Genomic DNA, 13,479 nt, shown 5'->3' with positions numbered 1-13,479 from the left:
TTCGTGTGACGGTGACCCAAAAAAAAAAAAAAAAAAAAAAAAAAAAAAAAAAAACACATTTTATCCATAAGCCCAGTCAGATTCCCTATTAGGGCTCTCCTACACCAGATGAAGGCATTTGAGCAGGTAATTCTTTACAACTGACACTGTGCTGACAGGGTCACTTTAAGTATTGACCTGTACAAACCTACTAGAGGAAACATATTTACATTTTGGTTTTATAGCCTTATTTAGCTTCACTTTTTTGTCAAAACCGGAAACATTTCACTGTGTCTCCGGGACAATTTCTGTCAACTGCCTAGCCTCACACACTGCACATTCTGAAAATGAAAGATGTATAAAGCAGGGTATACACTGTGTGACATGCACACAATGGTTGCCCTTTGGCACCCTTCTGCCCAGCATCCCTGCGCTGATCAATGGAGCAGGTTGGAAAATCTTTGGCCGAATGGAGCTTGCAGCCAATGAGCTTCAAGCTCCATTTGTGTGTCCCGACAGCAGCCGGCGGCCACTGTCAGTACAAATCAAAACAGGGAATTCCTCCATCCACGCTTGTAAGCATTGATGGAGGAATGTTATATTTTCTTTGTTCAGACCACAGGTTGAACAAGGAAAATATAACCGTGTATACCCAGGTGAAGGCAAGGCAGCTATCAGGCCAGTAACTGTCCGATATCAGATGGCCTTTGACAATCTGCTTGCCTATGAAATGACAGGTTCCTTTTTAAAAAAATTACAACCTTTAATTAGGTCATAGTAAAGAGCTGCCTGTGAAAAATTAGGAGAGTTGTCCCCTGATGCAGCGCTACGCGAGGGTAAGGATGTGTGGGTGTGGATTTTAATGTTGGGTGTGCAGCTTCTTTTAAGTACGGATCGGGGTGTCCGACGTTTGCCAATGGGAACAGAAAAATGAGGACAGAAGTGCTACCATACAGAAAAAACAAAGTGGGAGAAAAAAGTGCTGGAATTGACCGAGTTTGATGGTCAATTGACAGAGATGTTATTATCAGGATTTTGATAATTGGTTCGAATGAATGAAAAGGGATATGTGGTTGAGATCAGTATAGTGTGTCAATGTAATGTGGCATATAGTGACTCACCGTTAGGTTTGGAGTGAACTGTAGTCATCGGCGAGGGACGATTCCGTCGGTTCCATTGGTGTTGTGTGAATCCTGAGCGGAGTGCCAGTTTCCTCGATGGGTCAGATGCTTGGTTGGAAGGGTCCCGGTGGGAGGATTTCCTCAATGGGCGAGGGCTAAAAGTGCAGGAATTGTGCTGGCAGGCTGTGGAGGAGAGTCAATGCAGCGGGACTGTGCTCAAGCCTGTCGGGGGGGGTAAAACGGTGGCGCCGGGAAGGGTGCCGGAGGCGTTCTGAGTGTGTGCAATGGAGGCTGGATGGAACGCCGCGCTCAGTCAGTCAGTGCAGGACTCGGATTTGTCCCCGGGTGAGGCAGGGGAGCCGAGTCTTGTTGGCGATGGAGTGACCAGAGGGGAGAAGACAGTGCAGCCTGTCAGTCTCACCAGTCAGTACGGGACTCGGATGCGTCCTCGGGTGAGGCAGGGGAGCCAAGTCAGCTGGTGGAGTGTCCGGAGGTGAGGAGGGAGAAGACACTGCAGCTTGTCTGCCGGCACGCCAGCGGATAGGGTCTTGGTGGCGTGAGAGGTTGGCAGCTCTGACGGGACAAAACAGTGACAGCGGCCAGGGGACCCACTCGGTTCGTGCAGGGGACTTGCAAGGAAGCACAAGCACGAGCCGGGTGACCCATGGGCCGGTCCCTTAGTGGTATGGCGGCTACGCGTTTCGAAGAGCTCGTCTTTTTCAAGCCAGAAAATTAGGGGAAGGTTGGCAGGACAGGACGCTTTTTGAATGTGGGGAAGTAGGTGGAGCTGCTGGAGGGCATTCACTTCATTGAGACTTCTCCCCGCACCTCATCTCTGCCCCCTCCAGCAGCTCCACCCACTTCCCCACATTCAAAAAGCGTCCTGTACCACCAACCTTCCCCTCATTTTCTTGCTTGAAAAAGAAGACGAGCTCTTCGAAACGGACGATTCATTTTTCTGTTCCCAAGAGCTGCCTGACCTGTCTCCAGCACAACTCAAGTTTATCCACACACTCAAGCTTAAATGGTCTGGAAACTGATGCAGAATGTAATCTTCGTACAAGAGTAAAGGAGAGGCTGGAAAAAGAAGAGAGTAAACATCAAGTTGTGATGAAGGTGGGCCAATAAGGAACGATCACTACAACTTTTCGAAGAGGAGACAGGCCTGGAATCTTAGTATCAGAGGGACTGGAGAAAAATATTCTCCAGTTTAAATCCCCAGGGTTGAACTAGGTTCTCTCCATCTCCTTGTCTTCACTCAAGGGTAGCTGGAAGTTTGCTGTCTGGGGGGGGATGACAAATCACTGATGACAGTACTCTCAAAGCCTACTTGTTAAAGAGACAATTGCTTGTTGCTGACAAAACAGAGGGCAGCTGATTTTGTAGTACTGAATTGTAGGAATGTTCTGATTCCCAGGAGATTTTCTGCCCAACAAATGATTGGCTCCACTTCCCCAAGGAAAAAGACTGATTTTCCCCTATTTTGTATGTTTAATATTATTGCTGAACAAGACGAAAGTCTTGAACTTTGCCCTGAGTTCCAGAATATTGGAGGCTACGCCAACAATTGAAAAGTGCCTTTGTCATGAACTGTAAGATCGCCACAATCAGTCCCTAAACGTTTGGTGATCATGGCTCATGAGAGGGGTCCAAGAGGATGACTGGGACTTTACCCAATTCAGAAGCCAATCATACATCGGTAGAGCTGAAAAACAGATTAGACAGTGAGGAATTAAAACTCTGTTCTAGGCCCAAAAAAAGGTATGTAATTAAGAGAAAAACTCAGGGAACCCGAGCTCATCTCAATACCTGATGGCCTGTTCACACCCAATGCATTGGAGCTGCTCTGACTGTTTTTTCCAGCGCAGCCACAAGACAAGAAAAGGCAATTTGCCTTGTCCCAGATGGATTCAGTTCACACCACCGTGTGGCTGTGTTGCGGTGGTGTGTGCTGAAAAAAAGTATGGCATGCAGTCGTTTTTTTCAGTGCAGTTTGACGTGGTACTACCACATCGCACTGTGACCATAGGACTTAATGAATTGTTACTTCCCATTTCAATAAAGTTATAAAAAGAAAAAAGCGTGATGTGTCGCAATCAGCACTGGGCCGGTCAAACACACACCAGCAGCCATGGGGTGTAGAGTGTCTGCTGAGCCCTTAAAGTGTATCAAAATTTTATATACTGCAGTAAGATATATGGCAGTGGCAGCGGGCCTGAAAAGCTGCCAGATCGCTTCCAGGGGCTGGTATACAGTAAACCCCCCCATCTTGGGTGTCGGCAGGAAGCAACGAGAGAGACCAGCGAATATCTGTTCGCTGATCTCCTCCCCGCTGAATGAATCTGGAAGCGACACTGACTGCATCACTCCCTGCTTCTAAGCTGTCATTCCGTCTAAAGAGTCTGGAGAGGAAGCTGATCGAGCAAGATCTGTGCTTGATCAGCTTCATTGGAGTGCAAAGGTGATATTAGGGGTTTAATAGACCCCCTGTCACCTCCAATGTGCAACTGCCGCTATTTTATTCTACAGGGTCTATGCTTTTAGGAAATATATAATTCTGGGGGAGGGCTTAAGTAATTTTTAGACCAATAATGTGGATTATAACTTGTGCAAAACTGGCTCTGGCATGGTTAAATGTGGTTGCTGCATTCATTATTTTTTTTTTCTTTTCAGGCTATTTTCATTTATTTTCAAGTGGGGATTGGGCCAGTAACACATTTCCTACCTTAGGGTTGCTCCACTCTATTGTCAACTTGTATTGAGGCTAGTGTTAAATGCACTAGCAAATTTAGTAGGACTTGACTAACAAATGAAAGCCCCAACACTAGTCTATACCTCCGCTGGTGCCGCCGTCGGTTTCCCCAAGCTCCGGTATCCTGGTGCGGCGCCTGGGACTGGCTCGGCGGGTCTCCCCGCAACGATCGGAGAGAGATTTAGCAGCTTCCAGCCGCTGATCTCTCCTCCAATCACTGGACCCGGAAGTCATGTATATTACATCACTTCCGTTGTCACTATTTACATTCTCCGGCTCTTAGAGCCAGGAAAAGAAACTGGGGAAGCAGATATCTGCTTCCTCAGCTTCTTTGGGGGCCCCTGATGTCTCCATAAAGAGGACCTGTCACACCCTATCTGCTATTATATAGGGGGCTTGCTAGCCCCCTATGTGATGGCAATAAGGTTAGTGTGGGGGAAAAAAAAGTGTTTAAAAATGTAAAAAAAAAAAGTAACCAAAGAAAAAAAAAAATGGCAAAAAAAATTGCAACTAGCATTTTTTTTATTCTACAGGGCATCTGCTTTTAGATCATATATCATTGTTTGGGGGTGTGAAGCTGTTTTCTAGACAAAAATTTATATTTTTATCATGTGTGCGCAAATAGTAGGAAAATGCTCCGGACAGCAAGTGAATGCGTGCAAAATCCCCCGATCTCGCATGAATTCTCAAAACACATGAAGTGTCACGCTTGCAGAGCCATTCATTGTTAACGGCCCCCCAAATTTAAAGGGTTATTAAACCCTCAGGTTTTTTTTTCATATATCTACTGCTAGCAAGCAGTAGATATATGCAAAAAATGGGGGGGGGGGGGGAACCCACTTTAAAAGAGGTTAAAAGAGGCGCTCCAGTCCGAAAATCTGAAAAATGTCGGGCGGCCGCAAAGGATCTTGGGGCGGGTGCATGCGCAGTTCAGATTTTGGGCCAGAAGACGAGGAGAGACACAAGGTAAGTCTATGGACACCATGCACCCGCATGCAGACACCGTGGGTCAAGAAGTGCCAGCAAGCACAGAGGAGTCAGCGCTGGATCGGAGACCCGCAGCAGCGATGCAGGGACAGCTGAAAACGGCAGGAAAGATCAGATTAAAAGACATCATTTAAGGTAAGTGCTTACACTAACATTGGGGGAAGGGAAAAATATATACTTTAACCTCTTGCCGTCCGCCCGTAGTAAAAAAACGGACGGATGGCACTTCAGCATTGGCGGGTTGCCGTCTCAGGACCATTGCACACACCCGTTACCGGGTGTTTCACATATAGGCGATCAGCGGCTACATAGCCCGCTGATCGCCTATATGTGCTCGTTCGCGTCCGCCCCCCCGACCCCTCACCTTGAATCCCGGGATCCGCTGCCCCATCTTGAATCCCGGGACCGGCTCGGAGGGCGTCAGGAGGAGGAGGACGGGAGATCAGCTCCTTGCTGATCTCCGTCCGGGCTGTGAATGCAGAAGTGATGTGTATTACATCACTTCCGCATTCACCTGTCAGTCATCTGGCTGCTATAGCCAGAGAAAAGAAGCTGATGAAGCAGATCTCTGCTTCATCAGCTTCTTTTGGGGTCCACAGGTGACATTAGGGGTCCTAGAGACCCCTAATGTCTCCATAAAGAGGACCTGTCAGTGTGCCTTTGCTATTATATAGGGGGATTGTTATCCCCCTATATAATAGCAATAACAATAAGTGCAAAAAAAAATATATAAATAAAAAAAAATAAAAGTAACACATAAAAAAATAAAATAAAATAAAAGCCACATATAAAAAAAGGGGAAAAAACCCCCCCAAAATGTTTAACTCCCCCACCCCCACGTTTACGCGCCTATAAACGTAAATACGCGTCCAGTGCCCCAGCGCGCAAAAATTACAATTGCGCTACACATGTTACATATCGCCGCGGACGTCGCAGTGAGAGCAATCATTTTAGGGCCATCAATCACTGATAACACTAAACTGATGAGCGGTAACAGCTTTTAAAGCGTCGCCTATGGCCAATTTCGGGTATTATCGTTTTTTGAGGTTTCACGCGCGCACGCAATTTTAAGGCTTAACATGTTTGGTGTCTTTTTACCCGACGTGACCCCGCCTTTTATATTTTACCAAAAAATTGGGTAATAAATGTTTTATCATTTATATATAGGGGAAACTGTTTTTTTTAAAATTTCGGTAATTTTTCCTTAATATAGTAAACAAATTAAAACCCCAGTGGTGAATAAATACCACCAAAAGAAAGCTCTATCTGTCCCCAAAAAAGGGTATAAAATTAATTTCAGTACAGCGCTGCATGACGGAATAAATGTCAGTCAAAGTACCGCAGCGCTGAATACTGAAAAATGGCCAGGATGGGAAGGGGGTTTAACACAGCGGATGTCAACTGGTTAATGTCACTTTAAGAAGCATAACATGTTTTTCATGCACAACAAACATGCATTTAAAAAAAAATAATTTAAAAATCTCGACGCTCAGGAGGTTGCACGATCTTCTTTGCCAAATGTATGGCAGCCCATTGAAATGATTAAGCTGCCTTACACGCAACAAACATAAAAGTGTGCACCATTTAAATGTAAGTGCAGGAGAATCAGTAATATTTGCAGCTACTCCAGAGGACCAGTGAAGTTTAATATAGTGTAAAGCTGTAGTTCTGGTTTGCTTCATAAGCGAGAATCTAATCAATGCAAAACATATAACAACTTTAAACAGTATTTTGCCGACTTCAGCCTCACCGGTTTTCAAATCAGCCACAGACGCCATAATGCTTTCCCTCTAGCAGCTGCAGTGAAAACAAGCAACGTCTACGGCGCCACGCATGCGCAGTCTGCTTCTACACCAACGGATTCGAGCGGTTTGATGAGCGAGCACTAGAGTGTAAACACTGTACACTCAGACTGTGTGTGAAGGGTCTTCTATGTGGGACTCTCGTGCACCCATTTTGGCGACGACTCGTGCTCTGACTGCTTCATTATAATGATCGTCAAATACAGTAATTGTCCGGAATGTCAGTTCAAAACTCAAAGGACCATTTCCAGGAAAAAAATCTAAACCTGGGACTGTCCCTGGAAATGTAGGACACACTGGCACCTGCTTTGTATTGTTCTGTGCATTTTCTATGGAGAACACTTACAAAGCAGTCAATTGCAGGGAATGGAAATGTTATGGGTGCATGATATGGCTTGTTGTCTGGACCGTGTTGGTTGGGAGGATGTCTGTTACTGGGCTGACAAAATTGTCACCAGCTACAAGTACTGAGCACACACTTCTGAACTGGTCCCTGCATGAGGTTGTATAATGTAAATTGCGAGCATATTTCCATGCCCAGAATACACAACTGTCCTCAGTAATAAATGGCTTTAGGTAGCTGTATGAAGGTTTACGATTCCGCATGCGTAAAACTCTGCATGTGTAAAGCCGTACACCCCTGGAACCAGACTTTCTGCATCCAGGTTGTACACTCGTACACATGCACAGTCTGTAAGCAGCCATTCATTACTATGTGTGGCTGCACACAGCAGCTGTGTATACCAGGTGCAGGTATATGCCCGCAATTTACAAGCATGTGTGCTAGATGCCATGTTTATGCTTTTTGATGCGTTAAATTATGCGTGTTTACATCCGTTTGGGTGTGTTTACATGCATATGCTTTAGGATGCATCTGGTACCAAATCCTAGCATCAAATTGTGTTTACATGTGTTTTGGTGCGTTTAGAAGTTAAAAGATATTCTTGGATGCACCTGACTTCTATTTGTTCTAAACACAGCTAAACTGACTCTAGATAAAAACATCTAAATGCAAAGGGTGAATAGATCCATTGGAAATCATTTGATGCCTATATCTGCATTTAGAAAAACATTTTAAATGCATATAAACATATCTTATTGCACCTAGTGTGAATGTAGGCTGAAAGTGATATTAAACCCATGTGTTTTATTTTTAAATCTCCACTGGAGAGCCATTTGTACTTGTGTAACTTTTTTTTTTATACTGCCTATTTTATAAAACATTTTTAAAGGGTGTATTGAGGCCCCCTCCTCTTTACGGGTGTCTCCTTTGCCTAGCAGGTTGCAAAGGAGACACCCGTGCTTGCACTCTCCCGACCTGGCATTGAGCTGTGCTGTGTGCATCTATTGACAGACAGCACTCAACAAGCCATGCCCCTTTCCCTGCCTCCTCGCCCCTCTCAGTTCCTTGACAGGTAGGTGCAGCAGCGTATTGCTGCCCTGCCTTCAGTGTCCTCAGGATTACTCCTCTCAACCTGGAACTTCGGGAACACATCAGAGATTATCTGGGAGCCGGCAGGAGTGGACATGGAGTATAGCGAAGTGTTTGGGGCATGGAAAGTTAGTGGGACATTTTTGACCTTAATGCAAAGAATGCATTAAGGTAAAAAACTAATAGCCTTTAGTACTACTTTGAACATAAAATGACTGTATGAGTGGATGAATGCATTGATTATGACAGAACCAAAGTCATACAATGAAATCCAGTATGTGTACACAGTCACAGAGAACAGTTTAGGTTTGGTCATCAAACTGTTCTGTTTATTAAAAGTGCTGCAAATTTTTATAGGGCGCAACGAACAAAAACGCGTAGAATAGCATGGTACAGACAGGTACTGGGATAGATAACAGTTGACATTTTGTGCAACTAGTTAGGACAAGAACGGAAACATACTCCCAAAATGGTACATTCCAAAGGAGTGGGCAAGAAAACATTACACAAGAATATTGGTTACATAAGTTACTGGGAATCTAAGGAAACCCTCTAACCTACTAATATACATAATATGGCTGCCTTTAGGCTAATCTTGTCACAACACTCGATACCTGGTAACGAGGGAGCATGGAGCCGGCTTCCAAGCCAGTCAGGAAACCGGGCACCGTGTAATGACTCGCCGCCTGGCTTCATGATTGGTCGAGAAGCTGGCCAATGAGGAAGTCAGGCGGCGAGTCATTACTAAGGATGGGCTCGATGTTCGAGTTGAACGTGAGTTCAACTCGAACATCGGCAGTTCGTGTGTTCAGCGAACACACAAACTGTCAGGGTATTCGGCGGGCTATTGGCCCGCCGAGTTCACCACAAAACAGGTGCAAGTACTCTGTAGGAGCCATGATTGGGCAAAGTCATGATAACTTTGCCCAATCATGGCTCACCTGTCAGATGCTGTACAATTGTAAACAGTTGGGGCGGAGCTAGCTGTCACCGCTAGCTCCACCCAATTGTTTATATGTTGCCGGCATCTGTCAAAATACCATTCTATGTCGGGAGTTCTTTGCAAGCAAGACTTTTTCAAAAGTCTGTTTTTTTAATTTACAATTTTATTTAACTCTTTAGTGAATGGGTAGGGGTACAAGTACCCTGTCTGCACCCCCACAAACAACGCCCCAGGGCTTGTGGGGAAGAGGCCCTTGTCCCCATCAGCACGGGGATAAGGTGCGTTTCCAGGGACGACCCTGGAAAATCACCCTCCCTGGTAGCGCAGGGAGGGGGAGCTCGCTCGTCCCCCTCCTTTCCTGCCAGGCCAGGGGTGACTCCATGGTTTTTTCCCCTCCCATTTTTGGGGGTGGGGTTCCGCCTTCAAATTCCTACCAGACCCTAAGGGCCTGGTAGGAATTTGAGGGGGAACACCACACACTTTTTTTTTTTAATGGGGTCCCTCCTAACATTCCTACCAGACCTAAAGGGTTGTTTGGGAGGGGGAACAGCACGCTTTTTTTTTTCTTAAATGTCATTTTTTTCTTTACAAATGTCACTTTTTGCTGCAGCAGGTTCTATACATTATACAGATGCGCCAATTTACAGGCAGTTGAGCTTAAAGGTGCCCATACACCTTGCAATTATCGTTCAATTGCTGAACGAAATCTGGTTGTCGTACGATAATTGGCCAGTTGATGGGAAGTGAATGATTAGAATTAGGGATGAGCTTCGCGTTCGAGTCGAACCTATGTTCGACTCGAACATAGCATGTTCGAGCGTTCGCCGAACACCGAACATTATGGGATGTCCGCGGTCTGTTCGACCGCGGCACATCCCACAATGCACTGCGCCGTCCGAAGCGGCAATTGGCTACAGTCCTGCACCTGACCGAAGGTCAGGTGCAAGACTGTGCCAATCAGGGCTCAGTACAAATATAGAGCCATGATTGGGCAGAGTCACGATGACTCTGCCCAATCATGTTTTCAATTGAAATGTCATTTGTTTTTCTTTTTAAATGTCACTTTTTGCTGCAGCAGTGCAGCAGGTTCTATACATCCTACAGATCCACCACTTCACAGGCAGGTTATGGGGACCCTCCAGGCACAATATTTGAAGGAATTTTTCATTTTTACTCTTACCCTGTAAATCATGTAAAAATCACTGTTCCTTTAAAAAATATTTTTTGGGGGTTTTTTTGCTTTAAATTTCATTGATTCCTGTCATTCAGGGCACTACCCGGATCCCCATACACTTTTTATGGCCAATAAATTGCATATAAGGCTTCAAAATGGGGACCTTTAATTTTCTGAGTTCTACCCCCATAGACTTGCATTGAGTTCTAAGTTCGAGTTAGAACTTTTTCCATGTTCGAAAGTTCGAGTTAGAACCGAACACGGGGGTGTTCGGCTCATCACTAATTAGAATGACTGTACTCCTGGCTGAATTTCGTCTATCGCGCGGGCTAGAAAACTTTTTTTGAATCGTACGAAAATCGATGGATTAGTGGCGTTTTCGTATGAAAAAAATTGGAACATGAACACTGCGCATACACAAAGGAAAATCTGTTCTGACGATCGTCGAAATTTCGGTCAGTTAGTATAGCTAACGAACGATAATTGAAATCCACATTGGTCTGTGCATGATGGGGCAGTCGTGCGGAAATCGAACAACGGTTGAATAACGGGACAAAAGAAATCGTGGGATAATTGTAAGGTGTAAGGGCACCTTTAGGCAAAATGTTTATTTTTTTTTGATAGAATGGGGAAGGGTTAGACCATCTGCATATTTTTATTGCTGTGTGTGTCTCCATTGGAGAGATTTACTGTTTGTACTGGTGTACTATTTGTACTAGTGTCCATTGTCACCAAGAACAAAAACTGTGTGGAAACATATTTTAGAGTTGTTCCTCAGAACAACAGAGGTAAGCGGAAATCTTCTAGTGGGGACATCTGTTTTGAGGAATTCCCCTCACTTTGGGAGATTTCCTCTAACCTCCTGTTGTATATCTGGGACAGGAAGTGAAGAGAAATTTCCCCAATTTTACACAGGTAGCAAAAAAATCATCTGGCAGATGTTAGAACTAGGGATGCACCGATAATGAAACTGGTGTAGACCCCTGTAGGCAGGAGTGCTATTAAATGTAGTTATTGTCTGATTGTAATCAGTCTGATGCTGATTTGTAGTGTATGCTCATCTGGTTTCCCCTAATCAGTCTGTCATTGTTTGCATCTGTCTGCTGCCGGATGTACCCTGGCCACATAGCAGAGCAACCAATGAGAGATTACTATAAGTAGGTAGGTCTTCCCAGCCAATCACTGGGAGGTTAATAGCCAGTGGTGCATACTGGGAGAGGGGATGAATACTTGGACTGGACCATGTGAGCTCTCTCTTCCTCCTCCGGGCCCTGGGGGAGGCTGCTATGGACTGTCTGAGATGGCTAGGCCTGAAGCCTGGGGACTAGCCATGTACTTACAATGAGGCCTGAGTCTAGAGGCCCAGTGGCTACTACTGATTACAAAAAGTAATATGATTTGTGATCTCTACCTCATGTGCTGCTGTGCCGGGTGTTCTTCACACTGTAAATGGAGACAGCTTCTACACCCTGCCACTTAAAGATGTCTACATCAGCCCGGATGACCCTGACCCTCAACCTCTCTCCCTGAAGTTCATCAATACAAGTTTCTCAGCATCATATCTACAGTCTGGACATCATTTTTATCGGTCACCATAGAGGGTGGAAAGTGCTAATAGATAAAGTGATTCTACGTTTGGACAATTTCTTGAGGGACCGTAATATCCAGGGATACCAGTATCCCTAAGAATGAGATGATGTGTGGACCTATATGGGTTGGACTTGATGGACGTATGTCTTTATTCAACCCCAAATACTATGTAACTATGTAAATACCCCAAGACATGGAGATTACTGAGCTGTGGTAACCCATAGCAACTTGCCCTAGGAGTGAGGTATTTTTAATCTAAAGGTGTGCTGTGGATCTATTATTGAGGTATATTACAGAGGAAACACAGTAAGACCCATTGCATTACTGTATGCTGCTCCTTAGGGGGTGCACTACACTAGTATCGGTATTGGTGCCGATACAGGGCATTTTCACAAGTACTTGAAAATGCCCTGATACATAGTGTCGATGAAGGCGCTTTAAATATTTAAATGACTTCAGCTGCCTGAAATCCCACGCTTGCTGGAGACCTCAGGCAGCCTGCTGGGCACCTCTTCGACAGTGCCGGTCTGGTTTCATATGTTCTCCTCCTCCTTACCGAGACCAGCACAGCCCTGGAGAGCCCCACACTCGCCCGTACAGCCCTGGAGAGCCCGGCACCCAGCACCCACCCATTCAGCCCAAGGGAACCCCACATGCAGCCCTGCTGAGAGGGGAACGCAACCCTGGAGAGCCTGGCACCCACCAGTACAGCCCTGGAGAGCCCCACATGCAGCCCTAGTGAGACCTGCATGCAGCCCTGGTGACATACAAAATGCAGCCCTGGAGAGACAAATATGCAGTCCTGGAGAGACCCAAACTCAGCTCTGGAGAGAACCACATGCAGCCCTGGTAAGACGCAAACGTAGTCCTGGTGAGACCTGCATGCAGCCCTGGTGAGACCCAACCGCATGCCTGGGGAGACCCAACCGCAGCTCTGGGGAGACCCAACCGCAGCCCTGTTGACACCCAACCACAGCCCTGGTGACACCCAACCACAGCCCTGGTGAGATCTAAACGCAACCCTGGTGAGACCTGCATGCAGCCCCGGTGAGCCATTCTCCGATGCTGTATAATCTTGGATTGATGGGATCTGTAGTCTTCGATTGCTGGTTGCCATTCTCCATTGCTGTATAATCATGGATTGAGTTACAGTTCTTCATAATTATAAAGAAACTGCCCTAAAATCATACGTCTGTATTGTTTTAGAAAAAAGTTACATGTCCCTTTAAGAAAAAGTATTGGTAATTGGTATTGGTGCATCCCTAGTTTGAACCCTTCTCTACCTTATCCTTCAACTTCAAGAGCATATACAGTGAGGAAAATAATGATTTGATCCCCTGCAGATTTTGTAAGTTTGCCTACTTACAAAGAAATTAAAGGTCTATAATTTTTATCATAGGTATATTTTAAATGATAGAGACAGAATATCAACCAAAAATCCAGAAAAAACACAGGATACAAATTAGGGATGCACCGATATTGGTATTTTGGTACCGACTACGAGTACCGATATTTTTTTTCGCCACTCGACGATACCAAATACTGAGTACCGGAAGTCCCATTCAGGAAGCCAGGCGGCGTGTAATGACTCGCCACCTGGCTTCCTGATTAGCCGGGAAGCGTGTAAAGACTCGCCACCCGTCTTCCAGATTAACAGGGAAGCCGTCCCATGCTTCTCGTCACTATGTGACGAGAAAGC

The 13,479-nt window shown here is 45.5% G+C and overlaps 1 protein-coding gene across 1 annotated transcript in view; it reads right to left on the bottom strand.

Moving 5' to 3' along the window:
- The window catches only part of FOPNL (FGFR1OP N-terminal like), a 27,617-nt gene extending 20,952 nt beyond the window's left edge, over nucleotides 1–6,665 (bottom strand). Inside the window, exon 1 of the mRNA XM_018564208.1 lies at nucleotides 6,590–6,665. Coding sequence (XP_018419710.1) covers nucleotides 6,590–6,617 — 28 coding nt within the window. The 5' untranslated portion in view covers nucleotides 6,618–6,665. The remainder of the gene's footprint in view (nucleotides 1–6,589) is intronic.
- Nucleotides 6,666–13,479: the final 6,814 nt, after the last annotated feature.

The sequence above is a fragment of the Nanorana parkeri genome, unplaced genomic scaffold, assembly GCF_000935625.1.
Source record: "Nanorana parkeri isolate BGI_ZX_2015 unplaced genomic scaffold, ASM93562v1 scaffold736, whole genome shotgun sequence".
In the NCBI taxonomy this organism is placed as follows: Eukaryota; Metazoa; Chordata; class Amphibia; order Anura; family Dicroglossidae; genus Nanorana; species Nanorana parkeri.
This window is presented reverse-complemented; position numbering and strand designations above follow the sequence as displayed.